The sequence below is a fragment of the Chenopodium album genome, chromosome 15, assembly GCF_948465745.1.
Source record: "Chenopodium album chromosome 15, dcCheAlbu1.1, whole genome shotgun sequence".
NCBI lineage: Eukaryota > Viridiplantae > Streptophyta > Magnoliopsida > Caryophyllales > Amaranthaceae > Chenopodium > Chenopodium album.
This window is the reverse complement of record NC_137848.1, coordinates 41,411,380-41,426,969: the sequence shown is the minus strand read 5'-3', so window position 1 is coordinate 41,426,969 and position 15,590 is coordinate 41,411,380. Positions and strand designations below refer to the sequence as shown.

Below are 15,590 nucleotides of genomic sequence, written 5' to 3'. Positions count from 1 at the left end.
CATTAGGTATTAAGCTTTAAAAGAGACTAGATGAATTTACAATTACATTACTGCAGAATCAGTAAACAAAACCAATATATCCTTAATTCCTTATAAACAAAACCCCATTCTTCAACACTTTCAGTCAATTCATCCATTCATCCCCAAATTTACATTTTCAATTGCCATGCATTACAAGAAATACATATACAAAATATAAATAAAAAAAAAAAAAAAAACCAATTCATACCATGATACCAACAAAACATATCAATTAAAATCTAGAGAGAGAGAGTGGTTACCTGAATTTGGAGCATTTAGGGCAGCAACCAATGACTCAATAAGAGAGAGGCGCCAGGACAGCAAACACCGTGAATGAGAGGCGCCGTGAGACGGAGAGGCGATGAGAAGGAGAGGCGCCGTGAGGATGAGTGGTAAAGTGAGAGTGGTAAAGTGAGAGTGAGAGTGAAAGGGTTTCAAAAGGGTGAGAGTGGTTTCATGTAAATCTAACCATTGATTTTTTAATCTATGGTTCAGATTGGTGATCCGTGTGTGTTGTGGGAGAAAGAATCTAACCATTGATTTTTTTAATCTATGGTTGAGAGTGGTGATCCGTGTGTGTTTGTGTGTTGTACATTCATCTACAAAAATATTATTCCCTCAATTCTTTAGTATTTTTTTGCCCCATTTGATCGGGATCAGTGCCCAAGACACGTATTAAAACATCTACTAGTATATCTTTATTTTCATACACATAAAAATTATAAAAACGTTATATTAATAAAATGTATAAATAGATAAACTTAAAAAGATCACTAATGAGTCTATAACTTTGTACTAATACATACGAATAACGATGATACGAATATTTATCTATGAGATGGTTAGATGCCACGTGTTAATAATGTGTACATATGATCGATTGAACTAATCAATATTACCTTGTTAATTAGTCATTAGTGTTTTCTTTCATTATACAAATCAAAGCACTTTGTAATATCTTCATAATGATAAACGAGTCATAATTATCAGTCTTGTTGACTAATCAAGTATCGAATTACCAAATTGCAAATTTCCATTTCACAAGAAGTCAAGAACTCATCAAATCATTATTATGATAGTATGCGTAGTATATAAATGATTAAATAAGAAGCATATAGTAACCTAATTGTATAACAATAATACATTAATACACTAACTCTTATAATCTACTTCGTAATAAACTAGTAAAATCAGTATGACTAAACTTGAAACAGAACATAATATGTATTTATAAAATCAATGAGAATTTGTTTATAATATGTTGTCTAAATATGAAATGATTCGCGACTTGCCGACTTTATATAAAACTTGTGAACGCAAAAGGTTAGCAAGTACTATCAAATTTCAAACCAAAGCCATTTAACTGCCCGAATCCAAACAACTCGATAAACAATTTAATTTTTAAAACCGAAAACCGAAAACCGACCCGAACCGTAATTTAGTAAACTTGAAATGGAACCGATATGAATAACGTTAAAGTGGTTAAACCATCGAAGAACCGAACCAGTTATAAATTGAACCGAAAAAGAACCGAACCAGTTAAAAACTGAACCGAAAAAGATCCGAACCAGTTATAAACTGAACAAAAAAAGAACCGAACTGTTTCTAACCCGAAACCGTTTCGAACCCAAAACTGTTTGAACCGGGATAAAAACCGTTTACACCGCACCGTTAACAAACCGCAACCCGTCTGCACCGAACCGTTTACTATCCGGACTGTTTACAACCCGAACCGAATTAAAACCGATTAAGAATAAACCAAAATCGAATCGAACCGATAACTATTTAAACCGAACCAAAACCGACCCGCGAGACAATTAAACCGATTCCAAACCGACCCGATTAACTACCGAACCGATTTCAAACCGAACCGAAACCGAACTGTCAAACCGTTTTGACAGTGCTAAGTACTATTTATATCCATTATAGGTAACAGTGGTACATTTGTACCACTAGGAAAAAATAAAATTCACCACTCTTTTCTCTTATAGCTGCTATTTACTTGCCATGTAAATAGCAGCTATGCGCGAATATTTAACCTTAGCGTATTACTCTAGTAAAGTTTTTTTATGGGGCTCTATTAAATTATTGATTCAATTCATTACTCATAATTGGAAAAAAAAAAAAAGCCCTTTTTTATGAACGATTTGCCAAATTGGTATTAAAAAATAAATAAATTACTAATTAGTGTTCACTTAAAAATATTTCTCAAAGTAGTGTCCATATAGCTTCGGAAATTACAAAGCAAGGAGTTAATAGTATTGCTTCGTTTTAAAAGTCTAAATTAAAAATTAGAGTCTCAAAACTAGTTCTCTTTTGTTCTTGTTTTTTTTTTTTACAGGCAAAACTAGTTCTCTTATGTTTTACTTCACTATTGTTATAGACGTTGATGGTAGATGCAAGATCTGCAAGGAAGCATAGTCAATCTCTGGCATCACTATAATCAGGTATGTTTTCCTTCTTTTCTAATTAAAATTCAACTGAAATTTCTATGGGCTTACATAACAAGTAGATTAAACTTTAACGGAACAATATAAATTGATAAAATTTAACCTAATTATGAAAAATTATTCGTGAGTATCGTCTAATTATACTCATATAAAGTAGGTGAATTAGACTTTGCAATTGAATATGTTAGACATGCACCACTTACAAGTGCTCAGAGTCACAATACTTAATATACAATTGTATGTATATCTTTACTACTTAATCCAAGGGTTATTGCTTATTATGATGTAATTGATTTAGCTTTGATTAAATAATGCCTACAATATTAACAACTAATTGTACTGTGAAAAGGAGTAGACGACATTAGATTTATTGAGTTTTGGGAGTGGCTAGTTTGATTTGATTTGATTTTTTTTTTTATTTTTTATTTTTTATTTTTTATTTTTTTTATATGTATGATTATATAGTAATGTTTTTTTACTCTAATTTGTAGGAAAATGTCATTTGAAAATCCATCAAATAGTACATATACTAGGTTGTTCACAAATGACCAATATTTTTTTGATCAAGTTACTAATGCTCATACATTAGAGGATGGTCATAATTCTCAATATACATCTCTCACTTGTAATGATGTTGACGTCGAGGAGGGTGATAGAGAAGGTGATGAAGCTAATGAGGAATTAAATATGGTGAATAAGGGTGACATAACTGCCGAAAGTAACGAAGATAAGCAGAGTGATGTTGTATCTTCTAGTGCTCCAGTCCCTGAGTAACACAAATTAACGAATTGAAATTGACGAAGATGAAGTTAATAAGTGGGTGTCATGGGTTTCCGTGGCTTCTTACAAGTCAGGGGTTGAATTTTGCATTGGTCAAGAATTTGCAAACAAAGATGCAATGATTGAGGCAGTGACAAGTTACTCTGTACAAAGAAATCAACGTTAAGTGAGTGAATCAAGACCAACCACAATAACCTTTATTTGTGGTAGGAAACCTGTGAATTGTTCTTGGAAGTTAAGAGCTACACGCAAGACTTTAGTCTCCGATAAATTTACAATTGTCACATACAAGGGTCCTCATACTTCCACTTGTGTTAGTGACATTCTTTCAAAGGATCACTCTAACTTGAAATCTAAGTTTATTACTCATCATATACGCAACATTGTAGAGGTTAATACATCCGTCAAGGTTCGTGTTTTGATTGAGGTGGTGAAAAATCTATTCAATTACACTATCTCGTACAAAAAAGCTTGGAGTGCAAAACAAATAGCTATAGCTGAAATCTTTGGTGATTGGGAGGAGTCATATGAAGTTCTTCCACAATTCATGTAAGCTATGGTGGAGGCAAATCCCGGTACCATTGTTCACTTTGCCAACCGTGAAACCGCGGATCCTAACCTTCATATTTTCCAGAGAGTTTTTTGGGCTTTTGGTCCTTTTATAGAGGGATTTCAGCATTGTCGCCCTCTAATCACCATAGATGGGACTCATTTATTGTTGGGAATTTTGTGTTTACAAGGGTCACAAAGAAAATTGCAAAATTAACGGAAAATCTTCGAGGCGTGAACGGGAGGGATCACTTTCCCAAAAGTATAATTCCGACCCTATACTACAACCGGGTATCACGGAAATTTACTCAGGAGATACAACGAAGAACAATTGCAATCACAAGTAGGATGATTACAATACAATGTAAATAAGCTTTTGTGATTTGTGATGATGAACAATAACTTGCAAAAGGTTTCAAGAGAATGAGAAAATAAAACTGATTTCTTAAAATTATATCATCAATATGAACTCTCATATTTATATCAAGAGCAATAAACCAAGCAAAACTGAAGAATAACTGTCAATATTGTCCCCCGCGCCCTGCCGGGCGAGCCCTCGCCCTACCAGGCGAGAGAAAACAAGCAACCCAGAAAATTTTGGGTGCTCTCGCGCCCGATCGGGCGATGACCCTTGCCCTGTCGGGCGACGATGGCCCTACCGGGCGGTGACAACGCTTAATTTTTCTTTACTCTCGCGCCCTACCGGGCGAAGACCCCTGCCCTACCGGGCGATGGCTCGCCCTGTCGGGCGCGCCACCGGGCGGACTACAGGGTGGAGGAACACTTCTCTAAACCGAGATACAAATTGCTCTTTAACTTGTTTAATTGAATTTCAACACCTTAACCTAAGAAATTCAATCAAACACATGAATATTTGTCACCAATACTCTAAATAATTCAACAATCCTCCCCCATTTAGAGTATTAAACTTGACTCATTACAAAACATCATCATCACAAAAAACAATCTCATACATAAATGAAAGTGTACAAAGACTTGAACTCCCACTTAGTGCAACATACAATTCAAGAATCCGTATCCATTCGGTATCGTAAAACGTTTGAACCAAAAGCAACACATATTGGATACTTGAAGATATTACACACATAAGATTAATTACTTAAATACATATTTACTTGACACTAAAGCCATGTGTCCATATCTATTCATAAGTACATCAAAGCTATGTCCCTAATAGCTTCTTGAAACGGCTAAACCTCGTACTTATGTAGGTAGAATCCCAAACATGCTCCTGTGACAAAGCACAATATCAGGAATTCTATTAAGTTAAACAACCTCTTATACATCACAGTAAATCCGGAACTTTACCTTGGATGATTAAACAAGTTTCCAATTAGCAAATGAGAAAGTTAATCTTATTGAACTTAAGACCCAACGTCTTATTGGGCGTTAAGTTAAGACTTCCTCATTTGTAATTATTTAGGGCTCCAATCCTAAACCGATTGCCATCCTATTATTAACATCTCTTGCCAATGCCTTTGTGAAGCAATCGGCGAGATTAAGATTTTTTCGAACATAATCAATAGTGATCACACTATCCTTGATAAGCCCTTGGATGTAACTATGCCGTACTCCAATGTGCCTTGACTTACCATTATAAACTTGGCTATAAGCCCTTGCCAAGGTAGCATTGTTGTCACAATGTATCACTATTGGTGATATCGGTTTTGGCAACAAAGGAATCTCAAACATGAGATCCTTCAACCATTCGGCTTCTTTACCAGCCGAATGCAAAGCAATGAACTCCGATGTCATTGTGGAGTACGCAATGTAAGTTTGCTTCTTAGAAGCCCATGAAATGGCACCTCCCCCATATCGAAAAACCCATCCACTTGTGGAGGAATGATCTTTGTTAGAGATCCAACTTGCATCCGAATACCCTTCTACAACCGAAGGATATCCACTATAAGACAAACCAAACTCCTTGGTTTTCTTCAAGTACTTCAACAAGCGTAGAACCGCTTGCCAATGTAGCATACTAGGCTTACTAGTGTACCTACTCAGTTGACCAACTGCATAAGCAATATCCGGTCTAGTACTTGTCATGGCATACATCAAACAACCTATTACTTTAGCATATTCAAGTTGTGAAACTGCATTACCTTCATTAGGTATCAACTTTATGCTAGGATCCATAGGTGTTGAATACAGAGAAGTAGTGTCTTCACTCACATTGAATTTCTTGAGCACTTTCTCAATGTAATGAGATTGTGACAAAATCAACTTTTCTTTTTCCCTCTTTATCCTTATGCCCAAAATGACATCCGCTTCTCCCATGTCTTTCATGGAAAACTTTGAACTAAGGAAAGACTTTGTCATTTCAACTTGTGACAAATCCATTCCAAAGATCAACATGTCATCTACATATAGACAAATTATGACACCTTGACCGTTGTCATCAAATTTGCTATAAATACACTTGTCTGAATTGTTCAACTTAAAACCATTAGACAACACAACCTCATCAAATTTTTGATGCCATTGCTTAGGTGCTTGTTTTAGCCCATACAAAGATTTAATCAACTTGCAAACTTTTCCTTCTTGACCTTCCACAACAAACCCTTCCGGTTGTCGCATGTAAACTTCTTTCTCTAGATCTCCATTCAAGAACGCTGTCTTGACATCCATTTGATGGATCACAAGATTGTGGATTGCCGCAAGTACAATCAACAACCTTATAGTTGAGATTCTAGCAACAGGTGCATATGTATCAAAATAATCAATACCAGGCTTTTGTGTAAAACCTTGTGCCATTAACCGGGCTTTGAACTTTTCAACCGTTCCATCAATCTTCAATTTCTTTTTGAAGATCCATTTGCACCCTATTGGTTTACATTTTGGTGGTAAATTAGCTAATACCCAAGTATTGTTTCCCATGATGGATTCCATCTCATCATTAATAGCTTCCTTCCAAAATGGAGCATCACGAGACCTCATAGCCTCACCATAGGTCAAAGGATCATCTTCCACATTAAAAATGTATGGAAATTGTGTCGAAACAGATTCCCTTGATCCTTCAACTAAGTACACATGAAAGTCCGGGCCAAAAGATTTTTCTTTCCTTGCCCTCTTACTTCTCCTAGGTTGTGATGATGATGTAGATGCCTCCTCTAAATGAGTTTTGTCATTCACCTCTTGATCAATGACAACTTGATCAAAACTTTGAACATTGGTATTTGGAGTTATATCCTTTGGTCTAGGAATTGAAGAAAATCGATTTTCATCAAACAATGCATCCCTTGACTCAATGGTGGTGTGAACCGACCAAAAGTCATTTTGCTCTATTACATAGAACCTATAGGATTTGCTATGATCCGCATATCCTATAAAAATGCATTCAACTCCTCTTTCACCTAACTTTTTACGTTTAGGTTCCGGCACTTTTACAATTGCCCTACAACCCCAAACTTTGAGATGACTCAAGTTTGGTTTTCTTTTATACCATAGCTCATATGGGATAATATCTTTCCCTTTCATGGGAACACGATTTAACACGTAACAAGCCGTTAAAACGGCTTCACCCCAAAATCCATCACTTAAACCCGAATATGACAACATAGAATTAACCATTTCTTCTAGTGTCCTATTCTTCCTTTCCGCTACACCATTTTGTTGTGGTGTATATGCCGCGGTTGTTTCATGTACTAAACCTAAAGATTGGAAATAACTTGGGTCATAGTATTCACCTCCTTTATTGGTCCGTTCACGCCTCGAAGATTTTCCGTTAATTTTGCAATTTTCTTTGTGACCCTTGTAAACACAAAATTCCCAACAATCCAAAAGTATAATTCCGACCCTATACTACAACCGGGTATCACGGAAATTTACTCAGGAGATACAACGAAGAACAATTGCAATCACAAGTAGGATGATTACAATACAATGTAAATAAGCTTTTGTGATTTGTGATGATGAACAATAACTTGCAAAAGGTTTCAAGAGAATGAGAAAATAAAACTGATTTCTTAAAATTATATCATCAATATGAACTCTCATATTTATATCAAGAGCAATAAACCAAGCAAAACTGAAGAATAACTGTCAATATTGTCCCCCGCGCCCTGCCGGGCGAAAGAAAACAAGCAACCCAGAAAATTTTGGGTGCTCTCGCGCCCGACCGGGCGACGTTCGCCCTACCGGGCGACGATGGCCCTACCGGACGGTGACAACGCTTAATTTTTCTTTTCTCTCGCGCCCTACCGGGCGAAGACCCCTGCCCTACCGGGCGATGGCTCGCCCTGTCGGGCGCGCCATTGGGCGGACTACAGGGCGGAGGAAAACTTCTCTAAACCGAGATACAAATTGCTCTTTAACTTGTTTAATTGAATTTCAACACCTTAACCTAAGAAATTCAATCAAACACATGAATATTTGTCACCAATACTCTAAATAATTCAACATTTATATGGAAAATATAAGGGGACTCTCTTAATTGCAATGAGCGTTGATGCTAATAACCAGCTTTTTCCACTTGCTTTTGCCATTGTTGAATGTGAAGATGGCAACACTTGGCCATGGTTTATGGCATGTATAAGGAGATTTGTTACACAACGATCTGGCTTGTGTGTTATTTCAGATAGACATGGTGGCATTATGAAAGCAATGAAGGAAGAAAACACCGGATGGAGGGACCCATATGCGTATCATAGATTTTGTATTCGTCACTTGGCCTCAAATGTTCATACTCAATTTAAGAACAAAGAGCTGAAGAAAATATTTGGTTGGACAGCTTTCCAACATCAAAAGAAAAAGTTTGACCATGGATTGCAAAAAATAGGTGAGATGAATGTAGAAGCTTGTCGATATTTAGGTAATATTGATGCTAGTATGTGGTCTCTTGGCCATGATGGTGGTTTTAGATATGGGCTAAAAACATCCAACTTAGCTGAGGTCTTCAATAATGTGGTTAAGGGAGCTCGTTTTTTACCTATTACAGCACTAGTCAAATTGACATTTTTTTTTAGTGAATACATATTTTGTACAAAGACGTGAATCATCGAAAAAAAGATTTCTTGATGGACATTTGTATAGCGATAAAACAACGAAGGACATAGAAGCTAATGATGCTAAAGCAGTTCATCACAAGGTTGAGATGTATCACCGAGACGATGGCATCTACCAAGTGACAACTGGACGTGGCAATAGAGAACAAAAAAAGAGTTCTCATACCCATACAGTCAACCTTAGTCGCAAAACTTGCACATGTAACAAGCTTCATACATACAAAATTCCTTGTTCCCATGTTCTTGCTGTATGTAGGTCATATAGTTTGTCACCAGCTCAATTTGTTGACCCATTTTATTCAAGTGGTGAATATATGGGAACATATAGAGCTACATTTCATCCTATCCCTGACAAAGACTATTGGACACATTATAATGGACCAAAAGTTGTTGCCGATGCTAGTCACAAGCGTAGTCCCGGACGACCTACTTCTCAAAGATTACGAAATGAGATGGATGCATGAAGGTAATCGAGCAAGGGTGACATGTAGTGTTTGTCGACAAAAGGGACACAATAAAAAAAAACTTGTTCATCAAGGTTAGCTAATTTTTTAAGATAATTTTCTTATATGTATATATAGTTGTTCAAACGGAATTACTTTTCTTACTAACAATGTTGCATGTCTACTTTTTAACAGATCAAATGGAGCTTCCAACTCTACTTCTTGGCCAACATGACTCTTCAAATTTTCATTTGAAGCATGAGCACACATCTGTACCTTGAAGGTTGTCCGATCATCATCTCCAAATTCATAAAAACTGGTGCTAAATTGAGTTTTTTACTTAGCTAGTATGACATGTTTTGAGTTATTTTGTAATAAAGTAATATCATCTCCAAATTGATATTGCATTGTAGAACTAGCAGTTGGTTTCAAGAATGGTGATTGAGTGCCCTTTGATAAATTAAATCCGACTAAATAATGCATTATGTATCATGTTACATATACGTTTTTTGACAAGGTTATATCCATAACAAAAATGCTAGAAAATTTTTAAACATTTATATTACTTCGTATTCACTCTGGTCAAGATACCGTAAGCGTTAAAGATAAAAAATTTGATGGTATACATATATATTTGGATTGTATTAGCCATTAATTTTTAACTCCTAGCTTTGTAATTTTCGAACCTACATGGACACTATTTTGAGAAATATTTTTAAGTAAACACTATTTTAGTAATTTATTTATTTTTTAACACCAATTTGGCAAATCGTTCTTGTTTTATACAGTTTGGCAACTAGGCCCAACCGAAGGCTTCTATTGGCATAAGGGGAGGGGATTGGTTCATGGTGAGGCAATCATACCTTATTGAAACTTAAGCTATATACTCCACTAGGTTAAAATCCCGTGCAATGCACGGTTGTTAAATATTTTTGACAATAATACAAAATATAAAGTATGTAAAAGATATTTAGAAATATTTTATTTGGGTATATATGGAATATGATTGTCAAACTGGAAAAAAAAAAAAAAAAAAAAGTAAAGAGAGAAGCGAAAAAGGCGGAAAATTTTTTCACAAGGTAATGACAAGTGTCATTGATTATTCGCTTTTAGTATAAGTTAATAGATAGATATTTCACCCAATTTCAATACCTTATTACTTTTTTTTTTTTTTTTTTTTTTTTTTTTTTTTTGACAAGAATACCTTATTACTTATTTTGTACTTTGTATTTCATATTAGATTAAAAAAAATAGGGAAATTCTCTTTAGTAACACTTAAGTTTCTCTTTTTCTCTTTGGTAAATTGCAAAAATTTCAATTCTCTTTGGTAATCTTGTATACTACCTCCGTTAACAGTTATTTGCAACATTTACCAAAAAAGGGTGCTAACTATTATTTGCAACAAACTTATTTCTTTCCTATTTTAGTAACTTTTTTCTGTCAAAATGACTAAAATACCCTCATTTAAAAATTATTAGCACATAATATTACACATAATTACACAACATTATAACCTTAATCTAAATTAATTATCTTTCTCTCTCCTCCTTCATCTCTCATTTCAGCTTTCTCTCTCCCCCTTCATCTCTCATTTCAGCTTCTTCATCTCTCATCTCCCTTCAAATTCCAATCCATCTTACTAGTGGGTTTCAGATCTGGTTATTCGTGGGTGGTTGCTTGACTCTTGGTTGGATTTGGTGGCTTGTGGGTGGATTTGTAGGTTTGTGGGGGTGATTCTAAAGGATTTATGTCTTCGTCATGTGCAATTACTAGATATATAAATGGATCAAATTATGGAGATAATTAAGTTCGTACATTTGGGTCGTCGTTATATCATAGCTAGAGAAACTAACGATCTTTGGGCTTGTAAAATAGGCCAAAGCCCAATTGGACGGATCCTATAAGGTCACACAAAGGGCCTAGATCGAGCATTAGAGGACAAGGCCCAAGATGGGCCTCGTCCCCTAGGTGGCCGGCCATGTAGAGGATTATGGTGGGTTTTGGGCTTCGTAACCTAGTCTAATTATAATAGGATTATAAATAGACTAGTTGTCTAGGGTTTTGCATGATGACAATTCAGTGATCAGTAAGATCAAACCCGAATTAGCAAACACGAAACCTAGCCCCTCAAATCTCTCTCTCTCACGGCTCTCTCCTCCTCCTTGGCGCCGGTGGTGCTTCGTGGTGGTGGTGGTTCGTGCGGTGGTCAGTTGTCCATTAAAGGTAGTGATCGTGGTTTTCCCCTTCACTCGACCAATCTAGTATTGGTGGACGGCTCGTTCGAATCTCGTGGACTAAGTAGAGGAGCAACGCTTGGGGCTCTATTCTCTCCCTGATTTGCCGATCGAATAGCTACGTGGAGATCACGCTTCAAAGATATAATTATATGTCTTGTGTGTTATGCATGCGATCTTGGTTTAGGTGCTCATGAATATGATTCAAGAATTTCCGCTTATAGTACCTATTAAATCCTACAGTGGTATCAGTTAGCCTCTTGCATGAACACGCTTGATTATAATAATACGATTATTTGAAGTCCATGTTCATAATTTTATAATCAATTAAGAGGGAGAAATTAATTTAATTATGGTTCAATTATTATTTTTAATGTGATTAAACTTTTGGAATTGATTAAATGCGATTTAATGATGCTCAAAATAGCCATGAAGAGGATCGATTTATGCCCTAGTTCATTCGAAAATTTCGAACCCTAGAACCCTAATTTCGAATTTTTCGAAAACCCTAGCCCTAAAATATGATTTTTGTGCTTGATTTTGATTTAATTCGATTTGATTCATATTTCATAATTTTAATTGGATTGGTTTATGCATAAAAATGTTTTGTGTATGATCATCGATTTAATTTTAAAAGTTAGAATTAAATTGGGATTAATTTTATGATGAACCCTAATTTTAAGATTGAATGGGGATTTAATTTTAATTTTGGACTGATTTAATTTAATTTTGATAAAGGTTATTTTAATTAAATTAAAAACAAAAAAAAAATATTTAAGGTGGCCGGCAGCCACGGCTAGGTGGCGCAGCCACGGTGGCTGCCGACCAGGGGTCAGTCCAAGAGGGAGGGTGGCAGGGCAGGTGGTCCGGTGGCTGGGCAGCAGCGTGCAAGCGTTGCACGGCTGCTGCCACAGCTGCAGCTGGGCTGCTGCTTCTGCCTTGCGTGGCAGTGGCTGCTGCAAAGCAGTCAGCCACCGTGGCTAGCCAAGGCTGGCCGCGCACGGTGGCCTGCAGCCCTGGCAAGTGTTGCTGCCTCGCTGCTGCCTTGCGGCAGTGGCTGCGTGAAGCAGCCAGCCACCATGGCTAGCTTCGGCTGGCCAACCACGGTGGCCGGCGTTTGGTGGCACACGGTTTTTCAAAAAAAAAAATTTATTTTATTTTATTTTAAATAGTTTAAGATAATTACAAATTATTTTGGGATAAAATTGTTTGATTTGAAATAAAATCTTTTATTTAGGATAAAATCAAATCTTTCAAAAGTTGTTATATTTGATATTATCCATATTTAAAGTTGTTAAATTTGAAATTATCCTAATTAAAGTGTTTAATTTTGGATAAGATTTGTTAGGATATTCTGAGCATATTCCAAAAGGATAATAATTGATTTAAATAATGTGATTATCCCATAATTAGATTAGGATATAATTGATTCTAAAATTATTTGATTGGCTAGTAATTAGGATAGAATCTCCTAAATAAGTTGGGATAATCATGGAAGATTAAATATGATTTATCTTTCCAGATTAAAATATGTTTTGATTCTATCTCATGCCTAAATTAAGATATATGATATTTTATAATTGGTCATGAATAATATATGATATTATCTAATTATGATTTAAAATATGAGATATTTTAGGAAATGCGTTGCCTTAATTATGAACATTCGATGTTGTAGTTTAGACAAGCATGTTGAGTGATTTTTATTATATGGCACTTTTATATAATATATGATATTATGCTGCTATATATAGACTAGTATGGCCCATAGATTCTAAATACGATCTGCGCATCGTGATGTATTTTTGTAATCTAAATACGGTCTGCGAACCGTTAGTATTTTTGTAACTTTTATTTAAAGTAAATAGATTAGTTATTTAAATAGTGTTAGTCCAAAGGAGCCCATGAAGTGAAGGCCCAAAGGAACAAGGTGGATGGAGATCCATGAAGGTTCAAGTGGGAGCATTTCATTTCTAGTTTTCTTAGAACTAAGGGGTCATACTATGTCATGCTTTATTTTATGCATTAGTAGATTATGCATGTTAGATTTTATTTATGTTGTTTGATGATGCGCTAGAGTTCACTATATAATCACAACATAATAAATCTAGGTCCTAGTAATATTGAGATTGCTTTTCCAATTAAAAACCCAACTAACCTTTGATATTTGATGATGGGTCATGCCAAAGCTAGGTGTCATTTTATATCTTGGGAAACTTGGGGTAAATCAAGTTTTACAATTTTAATTGGTTATGCTCAACAAGGTTACCTAAAGCGTTTAGAACCTTGAAGCAAAGGGTAATAATTAAGCATGTGATGGTTAATTATTCAACCAAGAGTTACAGAGTTGTAATCAGTAAAGAGTTTACTCACCTTGAAAATGTAATGCTTGATGGTAGGGCCAAAGTCCGGTCAATTATTGCACAAATAAAGGGTCTTGGAATCACTTAAAATTCAATTGGGATCATTTAATATTGAATAAAGTGTTTTAAAGTTAACTATATAATTCGTTTATGGTACTTTAATTTTAATTAAACATAATTATTAAACTTTGCCTTATTTTGACATAGATGGGTAGCCGTAATCACAATGACAACAACATTTACAATCTTCGACCATTCCTTGAGAAGGATAGGTTGACAGGGGATAACTTTTCCAATTGGGAAAGAATGCTAAGGCTTGTTCTGAAATCTGAAGGTAGAGAGGATGTCATTGACAGGACCTTTGCCAGAAAATGCTACTACGGCAGAGATTCGTAAGCACAAGGAAACTCTTGACAGGGTTGTGCCTATCACTTGCTTGATGATTGCTACTATGGAGCCTGGTCTTCAAAAGCGTTTTGAGGATCAAGATGCATATAGCATAATGCAAGAACTCAAAGCCTTGTTTAAGAAACAGGCACGAGTTGAAAGGTACGAGCTCCATCGAGAGATTCTGGATTGTAAGATGGAGAAGGGTACCACAGTTCATGATCATGTTTTCAAAATAATCGGCCTTATTCAAAATATGGAAAAACTGGGGCACCCATACAGTGATGAGATGGCAACAGACATCATTCTCCACTCACTTCCAGAAACTTTTAATCAGTTAATCATGAACTTTAATATGTCTGATGCTGCAAAGACTATGAATGAGTTGCATGCTATGCTGGTTAGTGCTAAAAAACAAATCCCTAACGAAACTAAGAAAGAGGTTCTTATGATCCAAAAGGGAAAGGGGTTCAAGAAGAAAAAGGGGCAAAAGGCTAAGAGCAAGAAAGTTACCAAGGCTCCTGAAAAGCCTAAGGCGACTCCAAAGCCCAAGGCTGCAGATGAGAGTGAATGCTTTTACTGCAAGAAAAAGGGGCATTGGAAGCGAAATTGCCAGAAATACCTTGACTTCCTCAAGAAGAATGGAGCATCAACCTCAGGTATTATGTTATAAACATTTTAACTTTCACTTAGGTATGTGATACCAAGTTGCAGTGCCTAACATTATTAATGTTGTGCAGAAACTGCAAAGAAGTGAGGCTAGCATGGAAATGGAGCTTGAAGGTGCACTAGAAGTGTTCGAGTGGCCAAGAAAAGCTTCATAGTTTTAATTTCAGAATTTTTATGATGATTTTAGACAATTTCCGGTTTTGATGAAACAATATTTCAGTTTTGTTTGAATACTGATTTGGTTTACTTGGCTTGGGCAAGTGTTGATCCATGACCAAGGTAATAAATTGTTTTCATTTATGCTAGATATGAGTTAATTTTGATTTATGACATTGATATAAGTAGATCACAAAAGCAAAATTAGATGATTTAATACAAACTTACTTATAACAAAGTAGGATTAGGTCACGTAAACCAATTGCGCATCGAAAGATTTCAAATGGATGGACTCTTATTCTCATTTGATTATGAATCATTTAAAAATTAAAAGTCATGCATGGGAGGTAAGATGACCAAGTCACCTTTTAGTTGAAAGGGTGAAAGAGCTAATGATATTTTGGAACTCATACATATGGATGTGTGTGGACCAATAAGTTCAAAAGCTAGATAGAGATTTAACTATTTCTTTGCTTTTACTAACGATTTAAGTAAATATGTCCATAATTACTTA

At 35.6% G+C, this 15,590-nt stretch overlaps 1 protein-coding gene across 1 annotated transcript; it reads left to right on the top strand.

The window, feature by feature from the left end:
• Positions 1 to 3,807: 3,807 nt before the first annotated feature.
• On the top strand, positions 3,808 to 9,288 carry LOC145581183 (uncharacterized). Its single transcript, XM_081638239.1, has 3 exons — positions 3,808 to 3,968; positions 8,225 to 8,646; positions 8,786 to 9,288. The coding sequence occupies exons 1-3, from the start codon at positions 3,808 to 3,810 to the stop codon at positions 9,286 to 9,288; spliced, it is 1,086 nt and encodes a 361-aa protein (XP_081494365.1).
• Positions 9,289 to 15,590: the final 6,302 nt, after the last annotated feature.

Coding starts and splice junctions, on each gene's coding strand:
- LOC145581183 (XM_081638239.1), top strand. CDS start 3,808: ATGGTGGAGGCAAATCCCGGTACCATTGTTCACTTTGCCAACCGTGAA. Junction 3,969..8,224: donor ATAGATGGGACTCATTTATT/GTTGGGAATTTT, acceptor AATTCAACATTT/ATATGGAAAATATAAGGGGA. Junction 8,647..8,785: donor TTTAGGTAATATTGATGCTA/GTATGTGGTCTC, acceptor ATTTTTTTTTAG/TGAATACATATTTTGTACAA.